The 12,021-nt window shown below is 52.6% G+C and overlaps 1 protein-coding gene across 1 annotated transcript in view; it reads left to right on the top strand.

Moving 5' to 3' along the window:
• Positions 1 to 12,021, top strand: part of TCERG1L (transcription elongation regulator 1 like) — a 193,913-nt gene that overhangs the window by 134,298 nt on the left and 47,594 nt on the right. Inside the window, exon 7 of the mRNA XM_060404836.1 lies at positions 4,703 to 4,857. Within this exon, the coding sequence (XP_060260819.1) occupies positions 4,703 to 4,857 (155 nt within the window). The remainder of the gene's footprint in view (positions 1 to 4,702; positions 4,858 to 12,021) is intronic.

Here is a 12,021-nt window from a genome sequence, read left to right as displayed (position 1 = left end):
CCGCATCAGGGTGGCTACCTCTGCACACCCACTCTGTGCCCACAGGAACACGAGCCCCTCTGTGCCTCTGTGATCGAGGCTGCTGGCCGCTCGGTAATTTGGGCTGAAGTATCCTATCCCCTGGGGGTGGATGCACGCGCCCCAGACTTTCCCACATGGGCAGATCCTCGCTGACCCGCTTTCTCAGTGAACTCGTCACTCCCCGGGCCCTTCAGTCGCTGTAGCCGTGATGGTGCCGAGTTCGGTGGGACCAGGTCCCATCTTTGAGAACCCCAAAGTGAGGTCTTCAGGGAGGAGATGAGGGTATGCGTCCTGCACAGACACCGCCTGCCTCTCGCTGTCAGAAATGCTCCTGGGAGTGTAGATTCTACTCCGTCCTTCCTCCCCTTTAGGCTCTGTCTTGGGTCAGGGTCCCCAGAAGGAGCACTTTGGACAGTGCTCCCAGTGCCCGGACATACTGAGAAGTGGCTTCAAGAGAAGCAGCAGAGGAAGGCGGGCGGGGGTGGGGATGTGGTGGCTGGGGGAAAGGCTGGCTAAAAGGGTGTGGTCTCAGCAGGAGACCAGTCACCGTGGGTTTGCCCCATGCCCTAGACCCCACTGGCCTGCTAGGGGAAGCAATGCCGGGGCAGGCAAGGTCTCCAGGTGCAGCAGTGGACCTCTGAGCACAGTCCCCAGAGCCCAGGGCGGACTAGCTCGGGAGCCGGGGATGGTGTCTCTGCCCGTAAGGTTGATCCACACTGAAGGGCATCAGTGTGACCGTGCCTGGGGTCCTGGACCAAAGTGGAGAATTAACAGGAAAGGACAGAAGGTGGGACAGGAGTTGGAAGGGGCTTAAGAAATCATCTGGGACTAGGCCTGCGTCCACCAGTCTGCTTTTATAAACGAGGACGCTGAGTCCACAGCAGTGGGATCACTGCTTGGGGTGCGGAGACACGCAGAGGCAGAGCCCTCCTGGAAGGCAGGGCTCCAGGCCCCTGGGCTCCTGAGTGCCCCCCCGAGTGCCCCCCCAGTGACTCTGGAGGAGGGAACAGAGCAGTCAGCCATGACGCTGAGGCCCCTGGGGGTGGCACTGAGATGCCCCATCACTGGTGTGTGTGTGTGTGCACGTGTGTGAATGCATGTGTGTGCACACGTGTGTGCTGCGTTTATGCACAAGTGTGTACTCGTGTGTGCACACACGTGTACATGCCATGTCATGCATGCGTGTGCGTGCGTGCGTGTGCACACGTGTGCACGTGCCTCCATGCACGTGTGTGTGTGTGCGCACACAGGTGTGTATACGTGTGTGAATGAATGCATGTGTACACACAAGTGTGTGCGTGTGTTTGTGTCGATGCGTGTGTGTGTGCGCACATGTGCGAGTGTGTGTGTGCATGTGTGGGTGGAGGGGTGCTGGGCGCAGGATGACTCTCGGCCGGAACAGCTGAACCCGTCAGGTGTGTCTGCTCTTGAGGTTCGTTGTACTGCAGGTGCCGTCAGGGGCCCCAGGGGCCATGCAGCAGCTCCTAGATTTTTGAATAGATAGACAGGGATGCAGCGAGTCAAAGATACATCTAGACTTTCCCACTCAGGCCAAGTGCCGTCAAACAGTGAAAAGATATCATCCCGACTGTCACAAACCAACTTACTCGCTACCAGGAGCTTTGGTCTTGGAGATATTTTTTCCAGCTGCAGCCTAGCCAAAGAAGGCTTTAGGAGGCTGTGTGTGGGCAGTGACCAGCCGCCTGTGTGCACCAGACAAGCCTGATGGATGCCCTCTGTGTGAGAGGGTGCCCAGGACTGGGCTTCACCCTCTGCCCTGCTGCGCGTCTGCTGGCTTCTTACTTCACATCGCCTGCATTCTGGTCTAGCTGAAGCTGCAAGCAGCCTGCATCACACCAGGCAGACCTCCCGCCACCCCACCCTGTGGTGCTCAGATAACTCAGGTGGGCTACTCGTGGTGCTAAGAACACGTGCTGAGTGTTGCCAGGAGTGCAGCCCCCAGACCCAGCAGGAGGCACTCCATCACCCTCCAGAGCATCTGAGAGGGAAGAGGCTGTGCTCCTGGCAGGGTTTATGGTCCCTGCTGGCCCAGAATTCTGTGTGAGAACTCACGCAGTGGCAGAATTGCACATAATGTATAGAACAGCATAATTACCTGCAGCTTTATACACAGTAAAATCTTCTTAAGCCAGACGACTTCTGCACCAGCAGGCAGGCAGCTTCCTCCAGGCGAGAGGTCACCTGTGCCCTGTCCGGGCCCCCTGGGTGCAGCAGGCAGACCCATCCATCGGGCAGGTCCGTGTCCGGCTTGCCAGTCCCGCCCCTCAGGTCTAGCCCTTGTTGGCCTCTCATCCTGTCTCTATAAAGGCTGACCCTCATGTTTGCCTCAATTTTCCCACAGTGATGGGCATGTTAGAATAACACAAATGTCCATCGCAGGCCCCACCTACACAGATGATGGAATGGAGATCACTGAGGGTGAGGGCAGCTCTCAAGGTCACCTGAAGGTCAAGGGCATGCCTAGAGCTGGAGGGTGCATCCACCGAGAAGGCAGGTCATGGCTGTCTACCCGGAAAACCAGGGCAGCAGGGGCCCAAACAGGCTGGGGGTCTAGATTACTGCTGGCCAGATGCAGACCCTGGTGCTGGCACCCAGGATGGGGAGGGGTCCAGGGTGAGGTCTGCTGGTCGTCAACCTGTGGAAACTCACATCTCACAGCTCTGGAGGTCAGAACCCACCCCCACGGGACTGAATCCAGGTGGGGAGGAGGGGGCTGATTCCCTCCCAAGGCTCAGGGGAGGCTCTGCTCTAGACTTTCCAGCTTCTAGAGACATCAGCATCCACAGCCCCTTCCTCCCACATCAAGGCCTGAGTGGCGCATCCCCTCACCTCTGCCTCCACCCACCCACCCCGTGTGTGTGTGTGTCTGTCTGTCTTCTGCTTCCATCCTCCCATCCTCTCCTCTGATTCTGACTCCCCAGCCTCCCTCTTCCCTTACGAGGACCCTTCTGATGACACTGAGCCTGCCTGGACAGCCCAGCCTACTCCCTCCATCTCAAGACAGGAACTTAATCACACCTGAAGGGTCCCTTTTGCCCTATAAGGTAACATTCATAGGTTCTTGGGAGTAGGATGTAGACCTCTTTGGGGTCGTTATTTGGCTCCCACTCCCATGAACCTGGCCTGGCTGTGGAGTAAATCAGACAGACCATCTAAAGGTCATTTCCATGTAGGGATCTGGTCTGCACAGAGTTTCAGATCATGAGGCTCAGCCCCTGAGCTGAGCCTTCTGTCTGGCTCATGGGAAGTGGTCGGCTGGTCTGAGCACAGAGGCTCAAGGGTGCGAGTGATTTTCTCTGTGGGAAGCAGATTGAGGTGTGCTGCCTGGATCCAGAGAGGGAGCAGGCAACCAGGTGTGTCTGATGGTAAGGCAGGAGCTGGTGGCTGGGAGGCCAGGCTGTGCCCAGAAGTTCCCCAGTCCCTCAAGAAATCAATGACCAGAGGGTTTCAGTCGACGAGGACTAGTCCTGCCCATTCCTGCAGCTTCTGAGGAGCCTGGGGAGAGTGCTGGAGCTTCCCGGGCCCTCAGGTCACTGTAGGACGCTGAGGTCCCTGGAGGGGAGAGGCCTAACCCAAGAAGAATCTTCTGGAAGGGCCAGACCAGAGGCGGGACAGAGCTCATTTCTCTGCACCACCACGAGACGCACAGGATACAACCTGAGGCTGCTCGGGTGACCTCGACCGGCTGTGCTGCTGAGTCGCGCGGAGGCCAGGTCTGGATTCCTGCGTGCGTTCCCGCATTGCAGACTCACTCCGCGGGAAGGGAGCTCGCCCTCCCTTTGTTTTCCTTTTCTTCACTGTTTCTCCTTTGCAATCTTTCCTTCTCTCTGAACCTTTCACAGAGATGAAGCCTTAAAATTGCGTATCATTCCTTTTGGAGACTTTAGTTTCCTCCATGTGAGAATGCAAAGCTAATTCTTTGCTTTTCTGAAAACAAAGCGGGACACCTCAGCGGGGCTGAGGTTGCTGATTCCAGCAGCCGGGTTGCTGGTTCTCGGCTGGACACGGATGAGCTGTGGCCTCCGTGTGGCTCCATGAGCCCTGCTGCTCAGTCAATGTCCAATCAGGGAAGTTTACCAGGAACCAAGGTCTGTGTTACCTGGTCCTTGGACCCAGGGCCAGAGTGGGAATCCAACTGAAAGGAGAGCTGGCCTTCGGGAAGAGCTCAGACCTCCTGGGACCCAGTTAAGCCTCTCACTTCTCTGAATTTTGCTGTCCTTACGAGTAAAAGGAAGGTCAGGTCGCTGTCTGCCTGTGAATCAAATGAGAGGATGTATGAGGAACATCTAAGAATCACCCTGAAAAGCCAGACATCATTATTATTATTCATACTTGTAAAATATTACTTTCGTGCAGGTGTGGATTTCAGCCCCAAAGGGCATCTTGGGGTTGGACGCATGCCTGCACTAACCTGTCTGCGAATGCAGGAAACGTAAGAGGCTTGGGTTTGATCCCTGGGTCAGGAAGCTCCCCTGGAGGAGGGCATAGCAACCCACTCCAGCATTCCTGCCGGGAGAATCCCACGGACAGAGGAGCCTGGCAGGCTACAGGCCATAGGACCTCGGAGACTCAGACACGATGGATCGACTTAGAACACACACTATGGTCTTTTGATGCATGCCTTTGAGGGAGACTAAGAGCGGGTTCTTGATTTGCACAGGTGTGTGGTCTGGACGGGCGATGACCGAGTTTTCTTCTTCAACCCGACGATGCAGTTGTCTGTCTGGGAGAAGCCGATGGACTTGAGGAACCGCGGGGACCTCAACAGGATCATCGAAGACCCTCCTCACAAGCGCAAGCTGGAGGCGACAGCAAGTAACTAAGACGGGTGGGCCCTGGGCACCCACCTATAGGAGAGTCTAGACTATACATCCCTGAGTGTGGGAGGAGAGCACAATTCTCCCGGTTATGCTGGCAGTTGATTTTGAAGGTCTTGGGGTCCCTGTTTCAGAATTTAGTCATTGAGTTTTTATGGCGCTTTCTGCAGAATCTTTGATCCTTCCATGGGATTGGGTCTGGCTTTTCTTTGCGTCACGTAAAGTTACGAACCCAGAGAAGGTTATCCTTCAGCCACTGGGAGCTTCCTTTCCAGTTCAGATATTAGCCTGCATCTAACCTTTTCTCTTACTTTTAAAAAGTTGTTTTCTATTATCAAATTAATGGGTGTTGGTTAAGCATTCTAGAAAATGCAAAGCAGTCTCACCATGTGAACTCATCCACGGTGATCGCCTCGATGTGCTAGTTCTGCTGCTGGCCAAAATCTTGGCCTTCTCTTCCAATCGAAGCCAAATGAAAGATACAAAGAGTTTGGAGGAGATACAAACGTGGCTTTAATTCTCACCTGGCTGAGAGGGGAAGACAGCAGGCTCATGCCTCCAGAACTGCATGCACCCTCCACAGGGAATCCTGTTCAGTCTCTCAGCCATGTCCAGCTCTTTGTGAGCCCATGGACTGCAGCGAGCCAGGCTTCCCTATCTTTCACTATCTCCCGGAGTTTGCTCAAACTCATGTCCATTGAGTTGATGATGCCACCCACCCATCTCATCCTCTGTCACCTGCTTCTCCTGCTCTCGATCTTTCCCAGGATCAGTCTTTTCCAATGAATCAGCCCTGTGCATCCTAAGGAGTCTAGGGGCTTCTATAAGATGAGGGCTCACAGTCAGAGTCAGTGATGACGAACAGAGCTGTTAGGGTCTTGCTTACTTCCTCTTGTATTATCTCAGAGACAGTCACAGGCTGGTGCCAGCAACCCAGCAACGGCGTCTGTCAGTTCCGTGGCGCTGCAGCCTTCTTTCTGATAAGTAACTGCATGGGGAAGGGTGTCCTGAGGGTAAACGCCAGAGACAGAACGTGTTTAGCATGGAGTCAAAGGAAATAGGAGTGAAGTGTAGCTCCTGCAGAGTTAAGGGGCCGAAAAGCAAACTTAGTCATAGACATGCAGAGTTAGAAGCAGTTAAAGTGAAAAACAAACAAACAAACAAAAAACTAGTTATGTTCAGGCCTACTCACTGTTCTCTTTATCTTCTTTATTCTCAGGAAAAGTGAAAGTCTTTAAGTCCTGTCTAACTATTTGCAACCCCATGGACTGTATGTAGCCTGTCAGGCTCCTCTGTCCATGCAATCCTCCAGGCCAGAATACTGGAGTAGGTACCCATTCTCTTCTCCAGGGGACCTTCCCAACCCAGGATCGAGCCCAGGTCTCCCACATTGCAGCCGATTCTTTAGTCTGAGTCACAAGGGAAGTTAAAGGAAAAAAATCATGCCCCTTTTTTCCTTTTTACTGCAACAGTTTGCTTTTTTCCCCCATCATTTGGTTTTTGCTCCAGATGTTGTATGACTGCCCCTTGAGACTACATGTCATATCAGCCCTGGGATTTCTTTGGAAGGAATGACGCTGAGGCTGAAACTCCACTACTTTGGCCACCTCATGCGAAGAGTTGACTCATTGGAAAAGACTCTGATTCTGGGAGGGATTGGGGGCAGGAGGAGAAGGGGACGACAGAGGATGAGATGGCTGGATGGCATCACTGACTCGATGGATGCGAGTCTGAGTGAATTTTGGGAGTTGGTGATGGACAGGGAGGCCTAGTGTGCCGTGATTCATGGGGTCGCAAAGAGTCGGACACGACTGAGCGACTGAACTCAACTGAACTGAACTGAACCTTCTCCATCACGCACCCATTCCAGAGCTTTGTAGGAAGCCCATCCACTCTTTGTTTGAAGGGTGCTTGAATTCACCTAAATTGCATGTGGAGAAGGGAAATGATCCTTCCCAGCTGCAACGGAATCCAGCGCATGGCAGAGAGATTGCTGTTCGGAAGCTGCCCCAGTAAATCCCTTTTTCCCCGAGAGCCAGAGCAGAACACTTTCATGTGTTCAGAAAGGATCCGCCGATTAGGTCTTATTCATTTTTTATCAGCTGTGTTGGGAAAGGTGCACTCCCTGAGCACGTGGGTTGAAATAGTCTTGGCTTCACTGAGATCTTGAGATCAGGGTTTTCCCTGACTGACCCGCAGAGCTGGGCTGAAAGGCCAGGAAATGGAATCTTGACCCCTGGAGTGAATGTTTGCTTTAGCTTTGGAGTGGTTTTTTGAGTATTTTTGAGTCCATCTCAAGTGACGCTAACACAGATAACAGAGATCAGCCTTCACTTTTAGCTGGATCCAGAAACATTTGAATGGAACTTTAGGAGACAGTGTCTTAAAAGCTTCCTCAACATTTTGATCAGTGCTAAGGGACATGGACAGATTGCTCTTGCAAAGCTGGCAGCAGTCTGCTAAGATGGAGCGATTGATAACGATAACACTGTCAACTGAAAAAGTACACCCCACCTACAAGTTGAGAGTTAAGTCTTATTCGGCAGAAATTTTTAGGACTTCAAGCCCAGGAGACAGCATCTCAAGTGACCTTGAGAGAACTGTTCTGAGCACGCCAGGGGAGGAGCCAGGTTACATAGACGTTTTACAGCAAAAAGGTCAGGTAGTCTGAACACCCAAAGATTATTGTTAGCTAAAGAAAACCAGCTATCCCAAAGTAAGGAATTTAGTGCCTTTCCATGTTTGGGAAAGTGCCAGAGTGTGGGCTCGATGAAATTGTTCCTTTCCTATGCACCTCAGCTTGTCTGGGGCCAGAGCCCTGAGTTTTCACAACTTGAGTTCCCCTGGGGCTTACCCCGGGCAGCGGCTATAGTCTGACGGCTGCTAGGTCCTGGGTGTTCTCCCTCCTGGGTGTCCTCAGGGCTCACTGGCTCACACTGGAGGGCTGTGGTCCCTGGTGACTGTGGCGTCCTTTTTTACTGGTGTGTCAGGGAGTGTTCCGTTTCTCAGGACATTCCCCTCTCTTAAGATGATGAGTGCACCCCTCCAGAGCATCAGCTCGAGCCAGCTGATTCTGAGAAGGGAATGTTCTAGGTGGAGACCTCAGTCTGTAACACAAGCTGTTCTCAGGGACAGCGAGAACTGGGCTGTGATTTCGCTCCCTCCTTTGACTGAGGCATCCGTTATCTGAAAAGATGCTTTGCGTGCTGAATGAAGGCTTGAACCAAAACCCCTCACGCACAGACATCCGGCGCCCAACGTCCTCACTCCGGGACAGGAGAGACCTCACCACCTGTGGGGCCGGCGTCCCGAGACCTGCCAAGCCCTGGAGGACATTCAGGTGCAGGTTGTCACGAGGATACTTATTTGCAGACAGTATAGGCAGTCTCCTCGCTCCTTCCTGCAGCTCGCATTCTCAGAGATAATTGGGTGCTGTTTCTTTTTTTCCCCAAGGCCTGGCAGGGATGAGAACGGATGGAACTCATTAGCAGTCTGGACACAGTTGGTCACCTGTTTTCTGCTCTGGACCAAGTTGAGGCAGGGCTATGAGAGCAGAGAGAGGTGAGCAGGGTCCTCCCCCACCCCGAGTCCTCTGCCCTTTCCAGGCTTCTGAGGTGGAGAACAGCGTTAGAAGATTAACAAGCATGTTAGCAAAGTGAAAGGTTTATTTGAGCAAAAATCGATTTCGATCCCGAAGCCCCAAACTGGAAGTGGTTGGAGCCTGGGAAGGCTGGCCGGGTGCAGGCACAGAGGCAGAGCAGGGGAATCAGCTGCCGGGCACCAAGGAGGCCTACCTCCTGCCCAGCTGGCCCTCCTCAGCGTCCCCACTGACCGGTAACCCTGAGGCTTTTACTGGCTCAGATGTCTGTCCAACGGCCTCCTTGTATAATTAATTACAACAAGGACCTGAATTATCTGGGTCATAGATCAGGGCTCCATTTCACTCTGCTGGCCTGAATCTCATTTTGCACTTAAAAGGTGGAGAATGGAGCCTTAAGTCTGACAAACACAACTGGAAATGCCTGATTCTTACAGGCGCAACACGTCAAGGCGTTCTGTCTGCCACCATTCTAATGGTGGCCCCTGAACCACTCTATCCAGATAGACGTGTGATTATAAATTTACAAGCAGCTACAGAATGATCTTTAACCTTACTTACTCTTAATTAAAAGAGGAAGAGCTGCCTTAAGCAGTCTTAAAGTCTTTGCATCTTAAAGACATGCAAATGACCTCAATTCTCAACTTCCGGTTGCAGAGCAGGAATTGACATTTAAATGGATAACCTCTAATTTCCTAAGATCTACTCACTGAAATTATTCTGTTTGTAGCAAAACAGGACAGGGAGTATTTCTGGAAGACTAATTAGTAATGAGCAGGCAGAGTTGCTGACCTCAGGCCATGAGCAAGGTGAATTTTTCCCTGGCTGATCACCTGTCATGACTCACCTAATGTTCTGACCCTAATTATTCTAAGAATCACCTCTAGGGAAGATTGTTCTTGGTATAGAATTTTTTCACATTGTGTTGGACTATGAGTCGTTATAGATTTAAATATTAAAACCTGTTTCTTGTCTGAAATGGAGCCATTAAGCATTCCAACTGATATTCATTATTTTTCGAGAGGCAAGTAGAATTTGAAAAAATACTTCCCTGGTGGCTCAGCTGGTAAAGAATCCACCTGCAGTGTCGGAGACCTGGGTTCCATCCCTGGGTTGGGAAGATCCCCTGGAGAATGGAACGGCCACCTACTCCAGCATTCTGGCCTGGAGAATTCCATGGACTGTATAGTCCATAGGATCGCAAAGAGTCAGACATGACTGAGCGACTTTCACTTTCACACTTCCACTTTCTGCCACATTGAACTGCAGTAGGTTTGGAGGGGTGTGTGTGGGGGGGGTGTGTTTTGTGTGCATACTAGGAATAGCAGCGTGGAAGGAGGAGTTGATTTTGTCAGGCAACTATGGGAGAAGGGTGCAGAACTGCCAGAAGGGCTAAGCCCGTCAACAGATAAGAAAAGGCCACCTTTTCTCCATTCTGTTGTCCTTGCTGAGAGGTTTAGCTGAAGGCCTGAATTATTTCCTAATCATCCCACAGTGCATCCAGGCTTTACAGCTCTAGCAGACAGGCTGTTAGTTGGGAGTAATGCCTGTTGAACTGTGAAGTGAGAAGCAACAACCTTCACCCCACGTCCACTCCATGTCCTGATGTTCGGGGCTGCCGCACGCTCTTCCTCGGTGAGGATGTCCCACTCACATTGGTTTTCCCACCAGCTTCAGCATTTCTCAAATCTCTTAGAGGCTCAGTTCTGCCACCTGTGTTTACCTGCAGCACCAAAGACCTCTCTTCAGGGCAGTGGGTAGTGGAGGCTGAAGTGAAATGAGAACTCATGAGATGCCTTTTATTCGGGGACCTCACTGAGGACTGTCACCAGGGAGAGAGGCTCTCAGGTCACTCTGAGGAGCTGCTCCAAAAGGTGTTGACTTAAAAAAGATTTTAAAAAAAAGCACAATGTGAGAGTTGTGAGTCAAGTTTTATTTGGGGTGAAATGAAGACTGCAGCCCGGGAGACAGCATCTTGGATAGCTAGCGCTGAGAGACAGCTCCCAAGAGTCAGGGGGCGGGTCAGTATATATGTGATTTTGGTGAAGGGGGAGTCCATACAATCAGGCACAGATTTTTGCAGAAGATTGCTACTAGTCTCATGAGGGTTACCGCTAGTCACGAGGGGCAGTCATCACCATGACGGATTTTAGTGCTTATATAGCTATGAGGAGGTACAAGAACTGGGCTCATAAAATCAGCTCCTGAAAATATCTAGCTACCCGGACACCTGTCCAGCCAGTTTCTCCAGAACACAGAGGGCCTTGCTCCTGCTCTCCACCCTGAGCTCCTTCCAGGGGGTGCTGAAGGTCGGCAGCTGCAGCAGCGCCTGATGCAAGCCTTGTAGAGGTGGACGGCAGGTGCCAGTTTGTGGGGGACCGAGGTGAGGGAGGAGGTGGTGGTGGTTTAGTCGCTAAGTCGTGTCCACTCTTGCAACCCCAGGGACTGTAGCCAGCCAGGCTCCTCTGTCCATGGGATTCTTCAGGCAAGAATACTGGACTGGGCTGCCATTTCCTTCTCCAGAGATAAGGGAGGAGCCAGGATATACAGGGGTTTTTGCTGAGAAAAAAAAAAAATTTAATTGAACCCAAAAGACTACAGCTAATCACAAAACCAGACGTCTCAAGTAAATGATTGGAGTGCTTGTCTGTGTGCGGGAAGGTGCAAGAGTCGGACTCAGCGACATCACTCCTGAGGCGCTCACCTTCTCTGTCTAGGCGCAGTGCCCTGCTTTTCTCTGTCCTGAAGTCCCCCCAAGGCTCAGCGTCAGGGCTGCAACTGATGGCTTGCTAGCAGGCAACGTTCTTTGTGTACTGAAATGGCAGGTGATCTCTTTTGGTCCACAGTAATTTTCCTGCCTTCTGGCCCCTGCTGCCTCATCACCTGCCCCACTCAGGATGGGGATCTGGTTCCTTCTGCCGGGGGTTTGGTGCAGTCTGGTAGGATGTACCGGGGGTGATCAGATGAAATGCCTGTGAGTCTGTCCTCTAGGGTGGGGAGGCAGACAAGGCGGAGGACGATCTCCCAGCCTCTCTCCCCTGCCTTCTGTCTCCCGCGGGTACCTCCCAGAGGCTAAGGAGGACAGGGTGCTGCCGTGGGCTGGGCCTGGGGGCCTGCCTAGGCAGGAGGGGGAGGTGCCCTGGGGGGAAAGGGACCTCGTGGTTCCTCCATGCCTGCCACCGCCCCAGGAGCTGGGTGCCGTCCGTATCGGCCCCTTGTTGCAGCTGTAACAGATGATTGCAAGTTTACTAGCTTAAACCAACACCAACTTGCTGCTTTCCAGTCCCGGAGGTCAGAAGCCCAACTGAAGTCTCCCTGGTGGGTCTGAGCCGCTTCTTTCTGGGAGCTCGAGGGCGGAACTCACTTCCTGTGTCTTCCGGTCCAAGAGGCATCTGGTTTCTGGGGCCCCAGGGCTGGTTAGGAGCCTTCACCACTGCCATGCAACCTAAGACATTCACAGTGGCTCAGCTGGTAAAGAAGCCGCCTGCAATGCGGGAGACCTGGGTTCGATTCCTGGGTCGGGAAGATCCGCTGGAGATGGGATAGGCTACCTACTCCAGTGTT

Source organism: Ovis aries, chromosome 22 (genome assembly GCF_016772045.2).
Source record: "Ovis aries strain OAR_USU_Benz2616 breed Rambouillet chromosome 22, ARS-UI_Ramb_v3.0, whole genome shotgun sequence".
Classification (NCBI taxonomy): Eukaryota; Metazoa; Chordata; class Mammalia; order Artiodactyla; family Bovidae; genus Ovis; species Ovis aries.
This window is presented reverse-complemented; position numbering and strand designations above follow the sequence as displayed.